Source organism: Onychostruthus taczanowskii, unplaced genomic scaffold, assembly GCF_017590055.1.
Source record: "Onychostruthus taczanowskii isolate IOZ18803 unplaced genomic scaffold, ASM1759005v1 scaffold105, whole genome shotgun sequence".
In the NCBI taxonomy this organism is placed as follows: Eukaryota; Metazoa; Chordata; class Aves; order Passeriformes; family Passeridae; genus Onychostruthus; species Onychostruthus taczanowskii.
The window spans coordinates 1272197-1293184 of NW_024497078.1; the positions used below are offsets into that span (position 1 = coordinate 1272197).

Consider the following 20988-nt stretch of genomic DNA (forward strand, 5'->3'; position numbering starts at 1 on the left):
AGAAATACAAACTGGCACTGTCTTGAGTATCAACATTTTATACATCAAGGGATAATAAGGGAAAAAGAAAAGAAAGTCAGGACAAATTAATTCTAAACTTTCAAATTTATCAACTCAATGAATCAGCTCTAAAGACTTAGCTCAGGAGGCACAGAGAAACTGAAACACAGTGAATCTGACTGATCACTTTAGAAAATGGAATAAAATCTTGTTAAAAAATATACACAAGAAAATAAAATCCCCAGAAGGGTTTTAGATTATTATTTGTCAAGACAATCTTGACAGAAGCAGAAAAAAATGGAAAACATGCTCTCTGAATCCTTCTCTATCTAAAATGACCATTAGTTTAAAAAAAATTAGGTTATAAAGGACACCTGGAGATTATGCAGTGCAGCTTCCTCCCTTAAGTAGTGTCAGCTTCAAATTCAGACCAGGTTCTCAGGGTTTTATTGAGCTGAATTCTGAGGTCCCTCTGAAAGGAAGTGTTGCTCTCCAGTGCATCAGCAGCCCCTGCCCCAGCTGAGTGTTCAACATAAGAATAATAATGCCACAATAATGGCATTTTCTATAAAATCCACACATCTCTTCAACATCTCAGGGTATGAAATGCTTCAATCCAGCCAAGGAATCAATTTATACCTAAACTCAGACACATGTAGGCTAATAACTGTCTGGGAAACCTCAAATTAAAGCTCAAGTAAGAAAGTATCTGTAATCTTCTTATGCAAAAGGTAAGAATCCCACTTAAATTTTAACCTGAAGAAGGACCAGTTTTCCCAATCTGAAGGCAAGCTAAGATAACATGTACAATTCTCACTTTGCTATAGGTACTTAGGGGTGAGAATGTAAGTATCAACATTCTTATTAACTCAATAAGCACATTTTATTTGACATGTGCTTACTTTGCACTTAACTCCACATTTTTAGTTTTTCTCCCATATGACTTAAGTTCCCTGTCATCAAAATCTCCTAACAATGCTTATTTCTACAGTTTGATAGCCTATTACAGATATAAAACCTGCAATATAGCAAACAACTAAATATAAGGCTAGCACAAAACATTCCATATTTTAGTAAGAATTCTATGTTTAAATTCTGAAATTATAAAAGAATAGCAATTTATTTATAATTTTAGCAAATTATAATTAATTTTACAGATTAATGAACATCTGCTAGCAGTATCAGAACGTAAGGTTACAGGAGCAAGGGAGCACAGACAGGAAGATCTAGAGATAATTATTTTGTTTACCTGCTGTTGATGTGGTGAATCAGGGTGTAAATTACATCTCTGAGGACAAAAGCCCAGGCTCCTCCTAAACTGTTTTTGATCTCTTTGAGTAACAGACCAACAAACAAGTGATAAATTATAAGAACTCTGTGTTTCTTATACAGGTTTTTTGTTTCTGATGCATGCTTACAAAGAGCTAGAAGGATTTTCTGGAATGAATCCTAAAAATGAATAAAATATGAGTAGAAAAAATTATTCATAATGTCAATAAAAATATCTAGAAAAAAACTTTTGAAACTTAAAACCTAACATGGGCAAAACAGCCTCATTATTTTTATTGCTTTAAACAAACAAAAGACCTATAGAGAAACCAATTCTCCAAACAGGACTATAAGCCATATACCTATTCGTTTTCCTTTCTTATTCCCCCACATGAGATATGCTATGCACATTTTTCAGAAAGCCAAACAGTAATGGCTATGTCTATCAACAGAGAAACATCAATTAAAAACCATGAAAACATCAGGTAAGTATTCAACCTGTATTATTTCAAACACAATGTTCATGTGTGCAAGATGCACTATTTCACAGAACACAGCACTACAGTTTCCAACTGTTAAAACTGTAAACTTATACAACACTAGGCAGGTTGTTTAACATTTAAAAAAACTTACTCCATTGTCTGGTAATATTAACATTTACAGTCAAAAGATTTAGATAAAACATGGTTCAGGAAAGTTTTTTTCCTATTTTTAGATTATGCATAAGTAGGCAAAGGAAGTTGTTGACAACATATGCAATGAAACAGCATAACTTCAAACAGATACATATCTAAGGAAGAAACTTAGAACACAGTAAACTATTTATGATTTACTGCAAGGCTGTATAATTTCCTATGTCTTCATATCAGTCTTTAACAAATGAAAATCAAGTATCAAAAAATAACCCCAAGTATAAAATTTCACACTGTCAGTAAAAGTAAGTAAATTTTACATTTTAATTGTAGGCTGTATTTAGTTAAGACTGACCAAGTATAATTATTTTAGAACATTCTTCAAACACATGACAAATATGCCACATTCTAAACTGTGTCTGGTACACAGAGATTTCCTCAATCTTTAAAATAATCTACTCTACTTTATATGTATTATATAATGCAAACAATTACATAATTTACATAACATTTACATAATTTATATGAGACATATTACATACATAATATAATAATTAATGAAGCAATATAATTATATAATGCACATAACTCTGTCCCTGAATTTAGGACGTCTTCCACATCAAAAGGCAAACAAATGAATAGAAAAGGGTCTTGTTTATTTTCTTCACACAGTAATGATGAAAACGTCTAATCTAACTAAAGGGTACCCATGATAGAAATTTTGCATTCTACAGGAAATATATTCATCATTTTCTTACTTCATACATCATCATACTTACAGGGCTTTTAGAAAGAACTGCTACAATACTTTTTAATTTGCTTTTATGACAGTTGCTAATATAGTCCAAGGTTGCCTTAATCACATAAGATGGAAAATGAGGAGGATTAGGAGCAGGATCCAGTTCTCTAAATGAAAAAAAAAAGAGATTTATATTTTTCTTCTCAAAAGTCAAACCACTTATATTTAATACAGTAAGTCTTAATGAATAAACACATTAATTCCTAGAAAATATCTGCTTTCAGTACGAAGCATCAAAAGCATCCAGAAAAGTGACGGGCATCTTATTTTGCAGCTGCTTGTTGTTTCTCTATGGTAGCTTTCAAAACTGTACTTTCTTAGCATTCTTTCACATATTTTTGAAATATCATATTGGTTAAACCCCCCCCCTCCATTTGTCTCATCAAAGGTACTTAGCACAAAAAACTAGTTACAATTAATGGATAAATCTTCTGCATTTTGTAATTGTGGGAACAATTTGGTTGAAGAGAAACAGAGTAGCAAAATTTTCTGGGACCTCAAAAAGAAAAGAAATGCATCTTGGTAGTAATAAAAGCACATAAACTAAGTTTCATCACTCTTATTCTTGTCATTTCCTTCTTAAAAAGAGCTTTGTTTACAAGCAGACACCACAGTTTGTTAATAAACTCACTGCAAAAAAAATTCTTTGAAGAGTTCTTAAATTCTCAGCCATTTAACTTTTGGTAGATTTTCTGAGAAATGCTTTGGATTCTTTCAACTTACTGTTTTTACAATAAAGGTATCTTCTTCAAGAACTTTACAAAATGCAATGTTTTTCCAAAAAGTTTGTATCTGAACATAAAAATCTGGAGAATTATTATGCAAATAGGGATATTTTAGGACAACAACAAAGACTGAAAAGGTTATAAACATGAAGATATTTATGCCATTAGGCTATTTCTATAAATTAGGAATTTGCTTATTTGGCATTGCTTAACTAATCTCCTCACCAAAGACAGGAGCTGCCACTGCAAGGACCACTAAGAAGAAGTTCACTTTCCCTCTCTGTGACTTCAAGTTATTAAAAACCATTAAATCATTTTAATTTATAGACTAGAACCTGACCAATTTTACAGCGGGCAGTCCATCTAGGTTTGAACTTATCTCAGCTGGCAGTGCCACAACAGCCCAGCTCAACACCACACAACAGCACCCCCTGGCCCGCTGTTCATTCCTTCCATTAGCTGCAGTATTACAGAGATTCTCCTCCTGACCTTGGGGAGCAACTACCTGAGAAGGTATGACTAGGATAAACCATTACTAGTAACAATAAACCCTCTCAGCTTCAGGCTTACCTCTTCTCATGCCTGAAGAGCACATTTTAATGCACAATGTTACACAAACACACTCAGCATTTAGAAAATCTGCAAATACACACCTTATGTATTTACTTAGATGAGACCCTTCTTCGACTGCGGCACCAGCTGGTTCATGTAAAGTCATCAACAGTTCAACCACAATCTCTGGCAAGTTACTATGAAATAAATTGTCCATTTGCTAAAAGAAAAATAGTATTTTAATTAGAAAAAGGTATTTCAGCCAGAATTATTTCTTTGACTTCTGAGAAAGCCTACTTCTTGTCTAGATTCTCTACTTGTTCCATCATAGAGAAACTTAACCAGGCTTAATTTATGAATTAATTGTATGACATACAATTAATTCATAAATTACATACAATTAATTCATAAATTAAGCCTGGTTAAGCTTCTCTATGGCAGTGACAGGTAGAACAATCTGCTTTCCTACAGTATATATATAAAAAAAGTTTCACTTCACTACTACTTCTGAACACAGAGTTTGCCTCTGGAGAAGATGACTCATCATAAAGCATTAACAAAATATTTTAAGAGGAAAATGGGAGATATACTACAGAGAAACTCAGGGTTGTACAATGAATGGTAAAAAAAAAATTATTGCACAATGAAAAAAAAATTATGCTTCAGTCAACTTTCTGCCTGAAAGTTTCTACTGAACAGTTCCTTGAAATCCTTGGGATAAAAATTTGTCTAGTTTGAATTTAATAAAATATTACTTTTGCACCTATAAATTTGAACTATTTACATATTATAGAAATTTTTCTTTCTGGTCTGTTAAACACCATAGAACTCAATTTACACATTTTAAATGGATACCTGTTTTCCTAAGCAGTTTTCATCCTTAAGCACGTCATAGACTTTAGAAGCCATTTCTCTTTGCTCTGCTACTTCACTCTTTTCATGGCTTTGACAGGCAAAGTACGGGAGAATATTGACAAGTAACTTTGGAAAGCAGTCTGCCAGAACTTGTCTCCAGTCCTTCTCAATCTTGTTGGCAAGTGATTTCACATCTTCAAACTGACTTCTAATCACCAGGTGTGGAACCAAAACTTTGTAACAAGACCTACACGTAGTAAATACATTTCCAAAATGTCCTTAAATTACTTTTTAAAAAAACCTTGAGCATGACATAGTAAATACCATTCCTCTACTGTATAACTAAACTTCCAATCAGTTTAGCTACTGCTATACACACACAAAAAAATAAAATCTTACCTGCATAAATATAATACACACGATGTTTGGAATACATTTCAAAAGTTCTCAATACATCACCTTACAACAAAATGCTGATGCATTACTGCATTTAGCAATTTGAGACCCTGTGTCATAATTGTACATAAAATCTAAATAATACTTTCATCATATAGCAAACTCACCTGTAGAACTCCTCAAGGCTAGTATAGTTCAGAAGAACATAAGGAAAAGCAGACAGGCTATATCCAGTGTCATTTATTTTCAGCCACTCCATCACCAAATAGTCTAAATGTGATGTCATGAAATCTTCTATACTTTTATAGCCAAAAATGTCGGACACTTTTTTCAAAACCTGAAATGCATGAATTAATAATGCAAAAATAGCATAGAGAGTACACGGTATTATGGCAAACCAACAATATTACACCTCCATGTGCGCCCTCCAGCCTTTTAATGAATAGTTGTGTAACTCAGCCCCTCTTTAGCATAAGCCATTTTACTATTTGTATTGCCATATCTCACAAGAGTGCAATCCAGGAACTACAACTAACCCATATGAGTTAAGAAAGGATGGCCAGTACCCATTTTGCAGGGTACAGACTGTGTGCAAAACCATGAAGCAGTGAACAGAAAGAAAGGATAAAAGGAACACAGACACTTAAAAAATTACTGGCATGAAAGGCTGAAGTATGAACAGCAATCATTTCAGTATATCCTTGTGAACTTCAAAATAGAATTCCACAAGTCACATACCATCTTCCAATACAATGTATTAATTTTACATATTTTCCACATAAAAAACTTGCTTCCTCTGGGTAGAATGATTTTTTAAAATGAGATCTGCAATATTCAACGTATAAAAGTCTACTTGTATTTCAGATCTGGGCTTTGAACATAAAAGATTTAGCATTACAATTGCCTTTCACGATTTCATTATTTCTGAGTAAGATATTAAATATAAAGACAAATTAATTCACCTATGTAAGTACCACATTAGCTATACCTTTACAATACTTAACAAATTTCAATACTGAGCAAAACATCTTGTAGTCTTCCAATCTTAACCTAATCTTAATTTATAACCTAAATATCAAATTAAATATCAGACTTGCCTTTTTCACCAGGTGAGGCTCTAATCCATTCTCTTTCACAGACTGGCAAATAGCAAACAGAGCTTGCTTTTCACAGACTGGGCTGCAGCACAGAACCATGGTTATAAGCATCAGCAAAACTGCTTTTCCATTACTCTGTTTGTCCAAAACATCTTCAGGACTTGCATCACCCCTGACCTACAATAAGAAATTATGAAGACCTTGAGCATATATTCTGTCAAAGCAATTTCCTAGTTAATAAATCAGCATAAATAACTTAAAATTAAGGGCACTAACATAAATACTGCTGTACAAGTCAAGTCTCCTTTTTTAACTCCTTGAGGCATATAGGGAAGAACTGCCTTGCTATTTAAATGCAGTTCTCCCCCTATTAAGACATTGTGTTGACAAGCGATGAGTTAAATAAAAGTTACAAGAAACTGCAGTGAAAGGGCAAAAGCTAACAGACACCACCAAGCTGAGGGGACAGAACAAGGACTCAAAGCAACACAGAAATCAGATGATGACAAAGAGCTGGAGGTGACAGTACAGAGAGAGAGGAGGCCTCAGCACCAAGGCCACAGCAGACAAAGGGAAGAGAGATGACATGCAGGGAGGTAACAGCATGACAGAAAAAAAGGGGAAAATGTAAATTAAGTGGGTGACTTAACTCGGTAGCAAGGAAGGAGGAAAAGTGAAAGACGCTAAAAGAAAAATTAAGAAATTCCACAGTACTACATCACACCATTGCATTTCCAGTAATTGCACTGAAGCGTTACTTTTCCTTCACTTTAAGCTTCTTCTGAATAGCTCAAATTTTGAAGCAAATCTCAGTTTTGAAAACCACTACTCTAATACCACTGGAAACATGATCTTTCTGAAATTTACAAATCTGCTTTAATACTTTGTAAACACATTATTTAATTTACATTAGTCCTTATTCATTATTTATGTTTTCTAGATCATTGAGGTTCCATTTTTCTACGATTCTTAAGTGTTACAGCACTGAACCTGCCAACAACAAATAGTATGATAAAGAAGAGCAGTCTGAAACATATAGTTTACAAATTTACAAACTTCTAATGTGGGCAAAACAGTGAGTGACTGGATATGAAAGGAATTTCCTGACTATTACTGTTTCACGAGCTCAGATTACCAGAAGACCAGAATAATTAATATTTTCAAAAAACTAAACATGATCACGTTACAGGTAATTTTATTCAAAATATAAAAACTAGGCAAAACTAATGACTAGATGCTGGTACCAGATTGCTCATTCCTTCCTGAACTCTGAGGTATGCATTCTCAAAAGCCTTTTGCTGGAGCTTCAGGGGAAGAGGAAGCTTCATTCCAGAAGAATCTCTCTGTTTCACATCTTGAAACAAACTTTAAAAAAAAAAGAACAATAATTATTAGCATAACACTACAAAATTACTGTATGTTGCGTATACCAGTAAGATTCTGATTTTCTGAATGTAATTATTTTTGTCTTAATTGCCTTATACAGATTTTTCTTTATTTTCTTACAGAGCAGTTTCTCTATATATATCGATCTCTCACATCGCAGAATAATTGAAATGCAAAGTTGGAACACTTCAACAAAATTTGATAGGCTTTTATATTCTGACAAAATTGCAGTTCCAGAAGTATCAAAAAGAGCAGCTATGCAGTAGCAGAAGTGACATCCAGTTAAGTGAAATTAAGCATTATTCTTACAAACAGAAAAAATATCTATATTATCACCTGGTAATTGACTTTGCAGCAAGAATGCGAACTTGATGGTGACTGTCTGCAAGGAAATGTGGGAAAGCATCACTCACAGGGAGATCTTCATTTTTCACATTAAGGATTGCCCACTTGCAATGAGGATCGACCTGAAGAAAATTAATATTGTGATTCAAAATGTACAGAAGATACACTGCAATATGCAAAAGATATTTAGACAATGTTTTTAAGTACATCTTAAATAAATATTTAGTATGCTAATGAATGTCAGAAAATCTGGGGTTACCTCAAGCAGAGTTTTCATGCAATTTAAAAGGGCCACTCTTACTGATGCCGTGCATTTCCCTCCTTGAGATAAATGCCTGAAACAAGGAATACTCAATTAACAGAAGAAGTTGTCCACAATTTTGAGAAACAGTCTAGCAAGTTAGTTTCTGCTGCTCACAATTGACTCTTTTGTGCTCCATGGCCATGTTTGGGAGGATTTGACATTTTTATTGGTAATTGCAGACAATATTCTTTTTGGATTGCTGAAATTCAGCTCTTGTCATAATTACTGATGCAATTCAGCATAGAATCAGTCTTTGTTTATATATAGCAGTGGTAGTGTTTATTATTCTGGTTCTACCTTAAGGATTAATTTTTTGCTACAAATACAGAATGACACACAAAATCTGAGAAGTGATGCATAAAGATTCCACAGTACACAAAAACAAGACAAAAAAAAAAACAAACCCCAAAAAACATCCAAGCAAGACACACAACAGCACTACAGTCTTCTTACTGTTAGCAAAGATAAAAACTAAAAATCAAAAATTTTATGTACAACAGACTCTTGCATTAAATAACATACCAGAAGGCTCCAACAACTGTCAAAAACTGTCCTTTGGCATTTCCTGCCTCTTCAGCAGGTTCTTTGAACTGGGCCAACCCTGCTGCTATAGGGAGCAAATTATTTAGGATTACTTTACAAACTTCTTGATCTCGACGATACAAAGAACACACGGTACTGTAAAGAAAGAAGGAAAAAATATGTTGAAAAAGCCACCAAATCCCCTGAAATAGATGTAAAACATGCTGAATAGTTTCTTTCTTACGAAAGAGGCTTAAGAAGCATCTCAACATCCACTGCAGGCAAGAGATGTTCCTCAGTAGGGAGCTCCTTCAACAGGATCAAGTACTGTGGAATAAAAAAACCAAATGGAATAAAAAGCCCAAACTAAAATGATAAACAGTACTTGGAAAAATAAGTAGTCAAGAAGAAAAATTATGAACTTTTTTGTTAAGTCTTACACAAAACCAGGAAGACAGCAGGAAGACACCTCTCATCGGCAATTGCATGTTAGACTGGTCATCTGTTCATGAAACACCATCACACAGTAATACAGATCATCAAACTTCTAGTTCTGGCCGTTAAAAATATATCCCTTGAAAACTAAGCCTCAGATATTATTCTACTGCAGAGACTATTTCTAGTTCTTTAACAAATAATTTATTATAAAGGCAAGATATATATTTTTCTCAACTCTTTATTTTCTGGCTTACAAATTCAAACTGCTATTTTCCTGACTACAACACACTGCAAAAACACCAAATGTACTCATTTTAAGTCTTCTCAGGGGACTGATAACAGGAGAAAGACAATGTGTAATCAAGAAGACTATGCAAATTTAGTAACAGTACAATTACAGAAGTGGCTCTGCTGTAAAAACCCCTCACACTCACCATGTGCAGATGCAGGGGCTTAGTGCTGTCAAAGACACTGCCTTCAGTCAGCATTAACAGCCTCCTCCGAATATCACAGGCTCGGAAGCTCAGTGTCTGAACTCGGACTGTAGTTACACAAATACATAAGAACCTCACAATTTCAAGGAGAAGTAAATCCTGCTTTGTCAACTGTTCTTCACCTAGTGGGCTCAAAGCACCTGGAAGTAAGATTTTCATGTAAGAAATGCTTCTCCAAAGACAACAGAAGAGGTGGTAACACTTTAAGTCTTCGCAAAACTAACATAAGTTCTCAAAAAAGACAGAGTACAAGCAACCTTTATGTCAATTTGTTACTGAGCAGCTAGGGCATTTAAAATAGGAATCTAAAACAAAAGCTAACATCAGTACTTGTAGCTCCGAACAGGAATAAACAGACAGATTTATGCTCCTGTCCCTCTGAAGTTCCAGATGCATTGTCAAGAATTATTGATCAGGAGAAGGAGAAAAGTTAAACAGTACTGTTTTTAAGATAATGAAGCACAATCTAATGAGACACAAGCATTCTATAGACACATTTTCTAGTCTTTTCTATGCAAAAACTTGTCTGACTCTGAAAAAGTTAGTGTCTATTCTTGCCTTACTTGATTTATAACATTAAAAACAAACTACTCCTTCCTAAATGAGCTCGAACACTTCATTAACATCTTTAAAGCACTGATGAAAATTATTACTGCTTAGAAAGTAACTGGTTCAACCACTACCTGCTTCAACTGCTAATAATGCAGCACAATTTTGTACCTCACTAAGTTTCAAGCAAAGAGATACTTGCAAAAACAAGCTTTTGGAAATAAGTTTGGAGGTAGAAAAGACTTACCTGTTACACTTTGCATGTCACCAGATTCATTTGTGTCACTGATGTCAGTCACTGAATGATCATCAAACAAACCATCAGATGCCTGGTTATCTACTTCCATCATACTCTCCTCAGGATCATTCCTGAGATCCACTTCTCCCAGTACACTCGGCTTTCCAGTAACTGTCATCTGACAAAAACACCATAGCTTTTTAAAGTTGTTTTTTTAGAGACAGAAGAAACACCACAGACATAGCACAAGGAGAGACACCACGGTTTTCCAGTGAACTAGAACAGGGGAAGACAGTAAGGGTGACACAAAATTGATGAATTTCATCCTTTGTGATAAACCTGTTTTCTATACACTGTCTGGACTATTCTCTTTAGGATAGAAGCTTTCTCAGACAGATACTGATCTCTGCATTCTAGATTCTGCCAATGACAATGTCAGTTTTTAAAAAACAGTTCTTTCCTTAAGACTCACCAACTTCTCATCATATTTCATAATTAGAAATTAAAAGGAGGCATGTGACTTTCTGAGGGCAAACTAATTACTGCTTTCCCTACCAGATGATAAGTTAACACACGGCAAAACCCCCAGCTCTTCCTCATCTGAAAAGCAGGAATTTGCCTACCTAGACCTGACTGCAGCACCATGTGCTAAAGAGAAGTTCTAATAATTGTGCAGTGATGTGCCATACTTCCACTTTTCCCAGTGGGAAAGGAGTCATTTACAGTAAGATTTAATATCCACATAATAAACACAAAAAAACTCCGCTCCCTTACAAGTGCATTAACATTAACTGTCGAGTGGTATAGAATTCTTTTGTATATACCTCTACTGCAAGAAAGTAATAAAAACACGAAAAACAGCATAAATTTGTTTTTTAATGTGAGCTGGAATGCTAACCTTGATCAAATGCTATCCATCTGCTCTTCTTTTTACCCTAAACCTGTGTTCAAATGCTAAACAGCAATGTTTCCATTTAGGAATTTTCTATAAAACTCAATGTATTTCAATTTATTTTTTTCAGTAATATGTATCTTGTTTGGTTTGCCTTCAGATTACTGTGCTATAAAAACAATCCCCTCACAGAAGAGCACTGCATTCAGAAACAGGCAGAATGTACTTACCAGATTCTTACAAATATCTATCAGATCATCCATAAATTTTGATGTTAACAAACGCATGAATATATTAGACAGCATCTTATTAGCATTGTTCTGTAAGGAAGCAAGAGGTACAGACAGTTTAATTAATTATTTTTCCCTGTAATTAAAGGCATGATATACTCAATTTCCTGATCTCATTAATGAAGAAAGAAATTTGAACTCCTTTATAAACTTTACCTTGGTACAATTGCACAAACATTTTGTACACTGCATTATCAAGGTCCTCAGTGTGTTGATTTGGGTATCTTCATTTAGTTTGTTTTTAGATTGGGAAATGCTTTCTCCAGCATAATGAATGAGAGACTAGTAAAAATACAACATGGTTAGAAAACCTCACTGAAATGCCCTTATACATTGGCACCTACACAGTACACACATCTTCCCAAAAGAAAAGGGTTCTCATTCATACATTCTCATTCATACAGCTTTGATATTCATTGTGTGCATCAGTGAATCCACATTTTTTTTCTGTGAGTTTTGTTGTGCTCATTTTGCTCAAGTAGTGACAAAACCATGGCTTAGGTGTGCTTGAAACAATTATATTTTCATATATTTTCACAAAAGAAAAATACAACACATCTCCATAAAGTGTAAGTTTTGGGTTTCTGTATTTAACCCAAGAACCATCTCAGATAGTACTAATAATAAAACCAATAGCAATAGCAGTCTTCATACTGGTTTGAACCATCAAATTATCTTAAATTCCTGAATAAAAGACCTACAAATGAAAGGACTTGTTATCCTCTAATTCTTCCTTTGTCTACATGTCAATGACTTCCATTTTTTGGAAAGGTGTGACTCAGAAATGTATCAATATTTAGAATAATCTCCACTGCAAAACTCATGCACGAGTGTACTGACAGAACTTCAGCAACTCCTCTCCTTCAGCAACAGTAACAAATTTAAATCTCTCTAAGCTGCTTTTTTTCTGAGCTCTGTGCTCTTAAAATGTGCCAGTACAAACAGAATTTTATGAATTAATTTATATTCAATGTTTTGCTTCATTTTTAATACATCCCAATTGCATTACTGCTTACCTTAGCATTCTGGAACAACACTGACTTACAGGCATCCTCCTCTTTAAAAATGCCAGTGTAGCAATAGCAGCCCAGAACACCAGCCAGGAGACTGACACATCGGACAAGGTGCTCAGCAGCAACAACCTTAGACTAAACCAAACACACAGTATAAATACCAGCAGCTCATCACCACAAAATACAGACGCCATACACTTTGCCTTGGAAATAGATTGTTTGGGAGCATAAATGCAAGGATGTAACAACAGTTTCTAACTTACCATAGGACCACAACTGCTTAAAAGCTTTTCTGACATTGCTAAAAGGCAGTTCTCCAGTGTTTCCCTAAGATTTTGGTTGATGGCAAGTCTTGAACCAGTCACATTTTTATCTGCAACATTTACTCCAAAATTAGTGAAAATATCCATTTCATCAAATGTAGTCTGCAGGTACAGCTCTTCAACATCAGAAAAATTATTTTCTTCTTTCCCTTCCACATGTTGCTCACTTGAAGAAGAGACACAGTTTTTACTTTAGCAGCCAGTATATAACTTACAAGTCTTACATACTATTCTTTAAATACAGGAAATATACAAAAACAAAATAAAATATTTTATCTTTTTGTGCTTCCGAAGCCTGGTTGACCTTTACTTTCTGACGTGACTTTCACTGTGGAATGGTCAACACCATTCTAGCTCTACCAGAACTGTAAGGAAACATGAAGCCTGTACACAGATCATACCTTCTCCTGCAGTTATGGAGCAGCATCTGCTTTGTGTTAGGGTCCCTGACCTCAGCCTACTTGACACAGCTGAAGCAGAAATCCACAAAGCCCCTGAAACTAGTATTTTTAACTTCTAGTAGTGAAGTCTTATCTTGTATCAGAACAAGTTACACACATTCTAGTCTTATTAAGAGGAAACTGGATATAGTCCAAAGCATTGATGAACGCTCAGCAGCATTCCTAGCTTAAATACCTATAATGATTAATTTAAAAACATACCATTTAGCATCATTTTGGAAAAAGATCATGGAGGCTCTGCAGTTCTTCATTGTAAGGCTCACAAGAACTTTTTGTAATGCAAGATGAGGAACATCACTGTAAGAAAAAAAATGTTTTTCATATTTTCTTGCAATCAGACAAGCTCTTAAGATTCCTGAAAAGCACACACAAACATTGACCAGATTAACAGGGTATCTTCAATGAAATTTAAGTTTTCATTGAAGGTTTCTAATGCATAGGTCGCATATCTGCCATTATATGGACAGATAAACAAATTATATCCCCAGAATGACATTCTATAGGAAGCTGAAAAACCCTACAGACTGTGCTTAAGCTTTAATATAACTGCATTCTGCATTAATATAATACATTTTTCCCTGCAGATTTTTTTTGTGTTACAGGGTGCGCTTACATGTAAAATTATGCCACAAAAACTTTACCTGAGGAGCACAGGAGGCAATTCTGCACATTCTTCTATTTCTTCCTCCAAGTAGCTGGACAGGAGCCATTTCATTATTGCCTCCCTTAACACAGAACCCAGATTTCTTTCAGAACTATTCTGTTCCACTCCTATGTCCAAATTTTCTGGCACTGAATAGGCAGACATCACTAATGATAAACAACATACAGCAGAACTGCAACAAAAATGGAACAGGGGATCTGTGAGAAACCACGTGGTATTTGTTGATTAGCACTCTAAAGCAAAGTGAGTATTTCTGCATGCACAGGAAGCATCAAGTACATAAGTGAGTTAAAAAGCACGCATACTGGTCAACTCCTTCATTAAAATCTTTGCCTTTTCATTTTTCTTGGCTATTACAGACATTTCCTACCTATCTTAAAGACTATGTCAGAGTACTTATTTCAGAATAAAAATTCAGAAGAAAACATGCTTCTTAACTTCAAAAAATCAATATTTGCCTGTCAGATCTTTAAATTTTTAATCCATTTTAAATTTTAGTATATTCTAAAAGTGAAGATCCTTGCCTCTTCTGCCTCTGCTTTTAGTCTTATTACACATTTATGATAATTTTAAATGCTTAGAACACAAACATGTGCAGTTCTTGAATAGAAATACAGTCACAACAACACTAATATTCAGAAACACAGTAAAGAGGAATGTGAATCAGACACAAGACACTATCCTTGATTCCATTTTACCTCGAAGGTTTGCATGCAGGTCCTGAAAATATCTTCCAGAGCTCTTTATCTGTTACAACAAGGTTCCCTTGAATCATAGCTCTAAGCAGCCCAAAGCTCTCCACTTCAATTTGCTGAAGGCTAACGCTGCGAATAGTAAGAGTCCAGATCTTTGCCCAGGTTCTCTGGAGCTCCAGCTTCTGGGTGCTTTTCAAATCAGTTTTCTGGGTTTGACACAAAGCCACGTCTGTGAGACACTTCAGCACGTATGGGGTCCTTTCTCCTCGGCGCTGCTGAGGCAGTAACTGGTGAAGGACATTGAGTAAGGCAGGCAGCTCACTGTTAGGAATACTCATGGGATACTTGGATATTAGCTGACTTGTAATCTGTAACCTTGAAAACACAAAGTGAAGCAATTAATACCAAACACACATAAATTTGCACTTTCGGAAATAAACAAACAAACAAACAAAGCCTTCTTCAATTGCCATTTCTCATTCACATTTCACAGTATTGAGCTGATTTGTTTACTATCAAAAGTTAAAGATTCAGTATTTCTACCATTTTCGTTTGTAAAGATTGCTCATCTAGCCTCACTATCACTAACAGTTTCTTACAGCTCAGAGGTCCCTCGTGGCAAACAAAATACCACTCAATCAAGGTCCAAGGTAAGAAGCCAGGTCTTGGAATAGTTTTCAGGACAGGTATTAGAGAAAACTGTGTGAATAGACCAAAATGGCCAAACTCCTAAAGGTTACTGTACCATGACAATGCCAGCAAAGAGCAACTTTCCAAATGCTCTGACAATCTAAGTTCACTGCTTAGATATATAATCACAGCATGTCCAGACCCTCAACTTAAATGCACAACATACTCAGGAGATCATTAAATGTAAAAAGATGTTTGGAGCGATACTTTTTTCTTGTAAAGATGTTATTACCAAGGTATGACATCAAAATCCTTCTGGGATCTCTGCAGGTTGTCTCGAATGACCCCCCAGCCAAGCTCAATCTTCCTGCGCTTGTTTGGCACTGTGTCCTCACTGGGCTCTCTTTGTGAAACAGCGTAAGACTGGGTAATTTCAAGGACTTTGGTATCCTCTGTAAAAACCTTGCATAAAGAGAAATTTTCAAGTATGCAAATTAAGAAAAAAAAGTAGCAGTATTTACGAGAAAACTGAAATACTTACAGCCTAACAAGAAACACAATGAAATGCAGTATAATACATTTCTAAACTGTGCAGAATTAACAAAACACAACAGATCACAGATAAAATATATGAATGCTTCAGCAAAACATATGGCTCAGCAATTATACAGTCAATCTTATATTCAAATAAAAGTGTTACCTGATGACAGATATCAGCCATTAACTCAATTAAATTTTCCTTTACAGCAATATTACGTGAGCCTGAAGAATACTTCCCTCTGCTACTGATGAGATTTATTTCATTCACTAGCAGATCATACAGGTTATGTAAGATGCTTTGCCACTTTGTTAAGTCATATGCACCTGTACATGCAAAAACAATTAAAAGATAGCATGTATCACCCACTTGATACAATACATAAACCTACCAAGACAATGCAAAATACAGACAAAAATCTGAGTAAGTCAAAAAAAGTTCAGCAAGTGTAGGCTTGAAAAGCAAATTCTATACTTTAGAATGAATAAAGTAAAAAAGGGGAAAGGTTAAGAGAGAACTTAATCACCATATAGAAGTAATTAGGGTAGGAATTAAGTTTCTAATAAACAATTCCTCATCTAACTGGAAAGAATACAGTTAAAGGCAAGGGATAGATTTATACAAAGTATTAAAAAAAAAACTATGCTAGAACTAAAATAGACCACAACAAACATAATTACTGAGTTATATTCTCTGACTAGTTTTATAGTGTAAGTCAGACTCAATTAACAGTAGTAATTTCTGGGTTTAAATAGATCTGGTAAAACACCAATACATGTGGCAATCTAAACCAAATCTAAATTATTATTTCCTTTCCCCAAAGACTTTGTATTTTCATTTAGCAATTAAAACTGCCTTTTGATTAAAATATGCCCCAACCTTTAAAGGACTTAACACAATTAATACAGTCTTAGTGGATACAATTTGAAAACAACTTTTCACTTTCACTCAGTATTAACCCACAGCATAATACTGACAAATAATCATCACTACCACTGGTGTTTCCAAGACTCAGTATCAAAATTCAGAGTTGGCACAATAATTTAAACAACCAAATACAGTAATAAAAAAATTAAGCTTTTTACTGTACCTCTTCCTTGAGTTTTTGCACCCTTTGGATGATGGATATGAACTTGGAGACGAAATAACTCAATTATTGATTCTTTCAGGGAATCCTTTGGTCTATACTGAGTCCATATGTAAAGCACCGTAGGCAAAATTTCTTCCCCTACTTTGCAAATCCGTATGCGACAGTTGTCAGCAAACTTATTGCAGAAGATATTCATTGCTCCAACAATATGATCCAGGCCTGCAGTATTCTTCTCCTGCCTGTAACACAACTCTAACACTGAAACTTTCAAGAGAAATAATCTTATTTATTTTCATAAGTATTGTTTAAATGCAAATACTAGCAAGTAACAACATTCAGAATAGTATTTGCTTAACAAATGCAGAAGTCATTAGTATTTTAGAGAAATTCCTTAATTGCCATTCAAAAGCAGAAGAAAATATATCTGAAGAACCTGTTATAACTCAAGTCTAATCCCAAGTACTTAATATAAGTTATTTTCTAGCATACAAAAGAAGCACTTGCAACATACCTTGCAGACTGCATTGCTTTTGAAAAGAAGAGAAGCATGTCAGAACACAACCCATCAGTTTGGAAGCAGTACCCTCTTGTAAGTGTGTGAATTATCCTAGCCACTAAGACTCTATTAATGCTCCCAGAAGGTTTGAGGTACAAATGGCCATACTGGGTCAGCAACTCTGCAAATGTATAAAAAAATGCAGGTAAGTATAAACATATATATTACAGAGGATTACATGAAAAAATCTTGACACAAAATATTGCATTAAAGATACAGAGGCCACCACTCTCTGGTGAACAGCTGGAATCCATGTTCTTACTTTCAACAGCAACAGATCCCTGATTTTGTAAATAAAAAAGCAGACTTCTCTAATGTACCCCAAGAATTATAAGCAAGCATTAAGGTGAAATCACTAGAAAAGGTTACAGTAACCTTTACAAAGATTATATACCCCTCCTTTAATAAAAGCAGCTTGTTCCACTTACTGGATTAATGTCTGACTTCCTCTAGATTTATGGCCTTCAGCCCTGCCTCACCTTAGTAACTAAATTCCATTGTGCTCCTTACGATCTAATGTCAACACTTCTTCTGCCATGCTTCCTGGTTTTGCCCACACACAAACTCAGCTAACTTCCATGTTCCTAAAGAAACTAACCACCACACAACAACCCACTGGCTCTCCATGCCCACAGGTCTCTTCCAGTGACCTGTTCAGACCACCCATACACGACCTGATAAGTACAGGAGTGCTGATGTTTCAGCAAGAATAGACAAAGTACACAGAAAGAAAAAAAACCCCAAATTCCTAATCTTTATTGTTTTGTTTACTTCAAGTGTAAGCCCTTAGAGGTTGACACTGCTTTACTCCGTATTTTGTGCACTACCTCAGACAACAGGACATCAAACAAATTAAAACACATGCTTCTACAAAAGGAAAACACATTTCTAAGCAGGCTCAAAAATGTTACCTGACCATTGCTGCTGGGATATCTCACACCAATATTTCCTTACTGACAGGATATCCTTTAGGAGTATACTACTACAGTCAGAACCATAAGCAGCACAACTTATTGGATCTCTTATAATTTCCATGACATAAATCAGAAGTTCCTGACATTTCAGTCTGGGTCCTCCTATATGAAGAAACAACATGAGATTATTTAATTAACCCAAATTCTACCAAATAAATCTGTAACTAATTGTTTGTACATGTTACCTAATTAAAAAAACCAAAACAACAAAACCCGTAAACTTACAGCTCTGAAACAGTCCTATGAGGAAACATTTTCTTAAACTATTTCTAACATATAAATTACCAGTGAGAGGATATATCAGTTATAGACGCATTGAGTAATTAGAAAAAGGCACTGTAAACATCAAAAAGGACAGATAAGGAGCACAAATGATGGATTCACATTAAGATATTTAAAAAGCAAACATCTGGAAGCAAATATGATGAACCCTACATTGGTAGCGTCAAAGTTAAAATTCAAAGTTGAAAGCAAAGCTCCAAACCAAACCAGCATCTCTATATGATAATGTGTATTACTGACGTTTATTAGCACATCTGATGAAGTATTTGACCAAGCTTCCAACTTCTTGTATTTTCTTCTGTCTTGCAGTCTGGGTTGAAGCAGATGCATTTGGTTTTGTCAGCTGCAGGTTTTTAAGTTCTTTCTGGAAATATTTCTGCAAGACGCTTCAAAAATAAAAGAGAGATTAACCAAGGATCAACTCATTTATGACTGAAGTAAAATAGGAAAATGTTGGTTTAGGCTAAAATGCCAGCTCCTGTTCTTCTCACAATTCTAATTATCAAAGACTAAACCCAACTGAAATACACTACAGTCCAAGCATGACTGGAAAACAGTCTATAAAAGGAGATGCAAGTTTTAAAGACAAAACAACTTGGAGTAGGAACCAACCTTTCCTTTAAACTTTGCCCAGTTTACAGCTAAACATACAACTTACAATTGGGAAAAAAAAATCATTGTATTTTTATTTATGCTGCAACATTATAAAACAAAATAATAAGTACTTATCATTGCTTTTATTGGGAAAGCCTTCAAGTCCTATTTCCTTATAATTCAAAGTTAATATATGGATTATATTTTAGATCTATGAATAAATTAAACTTTTAACTGTATTTGTCACTGCATTTGCTACAGATTTTCTGGCCTTCTATTTGAATTCAGCTTAGAGGCTTTATTTTTGTATTCCTCCTATGTATTCCTAATATATTACTGTCTCTAAAGCAACATATAAAATTTATCAAGTACTTTTTATGAAACTTTTGGCATACCTGTGAAACAAAAACTATTCCAATGCTGTCAAATTTAAAAACCATAATGGAAAGCAGGAACCCATTCAATGAAAAATAATAATTTACATGAACTTTCACCATGAAATTTAACACTGGCTGAAGCTGCTGTAAGAACTTATCATACTCATGCTTAGTCCAATCTTAAAAGTACACCTGAAGCAGATTGTATCAAAGATTATCCTCTACAAACATGCCACAGTCCTTCTACTGTGTCTTGAGGAATTCAGCAACACAAGAAACTTTAACAAAGCTACCTGTAATCTACATAAGAACTATAGATTGAAAAATCAGAAGCGAAGAATAATTTTCCATAGAAGAAAGTAATTATTATTTTTGCAAGGAAAAGAATCTACCCAATTAATGAGTTTCCTAGCAGTTTTCTGTAAGGGATAAGTGGCACTTCTGACCATTTTAAACTTACTTCTTTTGGACACTAAGGTAAGTAATTACTTGTTTATAAGCTGACAAGAAGTCTAAATCAATATACAGAAAGCATTAAAATAGGCCTAACAAACAAAAGAATGATGTCCCATTCAAGAAAATGGTCACCATTCACAAATAAAACCCAGAAACTACCTAAATACAGCATCCCAGTTGAGTTGCTTTCCTTGTTTAGAATCAGAATTCCGGTCCAGCTGGAGAACTGTTTCAGAATCACGGAGAAGTCGCTTGAAATTTTCAATTTCCTTCTGAAAATGTATTACAAGAAGAATAATTGTTTATGATTCCCTTCATTGCTATTTGAAGTACACCACCCAAAAGAAAACTTGTTACCCTTCGCTCCACAGCTTTCTCATTTTCAAGGCGACGACAACAAACCAGCAGATCGTGTAATGCAAGACTCATGGTTCAGCTTAAAGAAGAGTCATTTATATCTGCACACAGAAGAAATGGATAAAACAGTAATTATTGACCACACAGCCAAGTAAAAAAGTATACTGAAAGTCCAGTATTAAACAGAACCACGAT

At 34.8% G+C, this 20988-nt stretch overlaps 1 protein-coding gene across 1 annotated transcript in view; it reads right to left on the bottom strand.

The window, feature by feature from the left end:
- Positions 1 to 20988, bottom strand: part of ATM (ATM serine/threonine kinase) — a 56421-nt gene that overhangs the window by 34460 nt on the left and 973 nt on the right. Inside the window, exons 2-29 of the mRNA XM_041414596.1 lie at positions 20794 to 20894; positions 20596 to 20708; positions 19250 to 19395; positions 18665 to 18829; positions 17709 to 17874; positions 17198 to 17436; positions 16270 to 16433; positions 15862 to 16031; positions 14943 to 15314; positions 14222 to 14416; positions 13782 to 13877; positions 13060 to 13285; positions 12800 to 12931; positions 11940 to 12065; positions 11724 to 11813; positions 10611 to 10779; positions 9755 to 9954; positions 9127 to 9209; positions 8883 to 9038; positions 8316 to 8391; positions 8048 to 8178; positions 7570 to 7690; positions 6326 to 6502; positions 5396 to 5565; positions 4833 to 5079; positions 4079 to 4197; positions 2681 to 2807; positions 1250 to 1449 (exon numbers count right to left, since the gene is read on the bottom strand). Of these exons, the coding sequence (XP_041270530.1) occupies positions 1250 to 1449; positions 2681 to 2807; positions 4079 to 4197; positions 4833 to 5079; positions 5396 to 5565; positions 6326 to 6502; positions 7570 to 7690; positions 8048 to 8178; positions 8316 to 8391; positions 8883 to 9038; positions 9127 to 9209; positions 9755 to 9954; positions 10611 to 10779; positions 11724 to 11813; positions 11940 to 12065; positions 12800 to 12931; positions 13060 to 13285; positions 13782 to 13877; positions 14222 to 14416; positions 14943 to 15314; positions 15862 to 16031; positions 16270 to 16433; positions 17198 to 17436; positions 17709 to 17874; positions 18665 to 18829; positions 19250 to 19395; positions 20596 to 20708; positions 20794 to 20865 (4448 nt within the window). The 5' untranslated portion in view covers positions 20866 to 20894. The remainder of the gene's footprint in view (positions 1 to 1249; positions 1450 to 2680; positions 2808 to 4078; positions 4198 to 4832; positions 5080 to 5395; positions 5566 to 6325; positions 6503 to 7569; positions 7691 to 8047; positions 8179 to 8315; positions 8392 to 8882; positions 9039 to 9126; positions 9210 to 9754; positions 9955 to 10610; positions 10780 to 11723; positions 11814 to 11939; positions 12066 to 12799; positions 12932 to 13059; positions 13286 to 13781; positions 13878 to 14221; positions 14417 to 14942; positions 15315 to 15861; positions 16032 to 16269; positions 16434 to 17197; positions 17437 to 17708; positions 17875 to 18664; positions 18830 to 19249; positions 19396 to 20595; positions 20709 to 20793; positions 20895 to 20988) is intronic.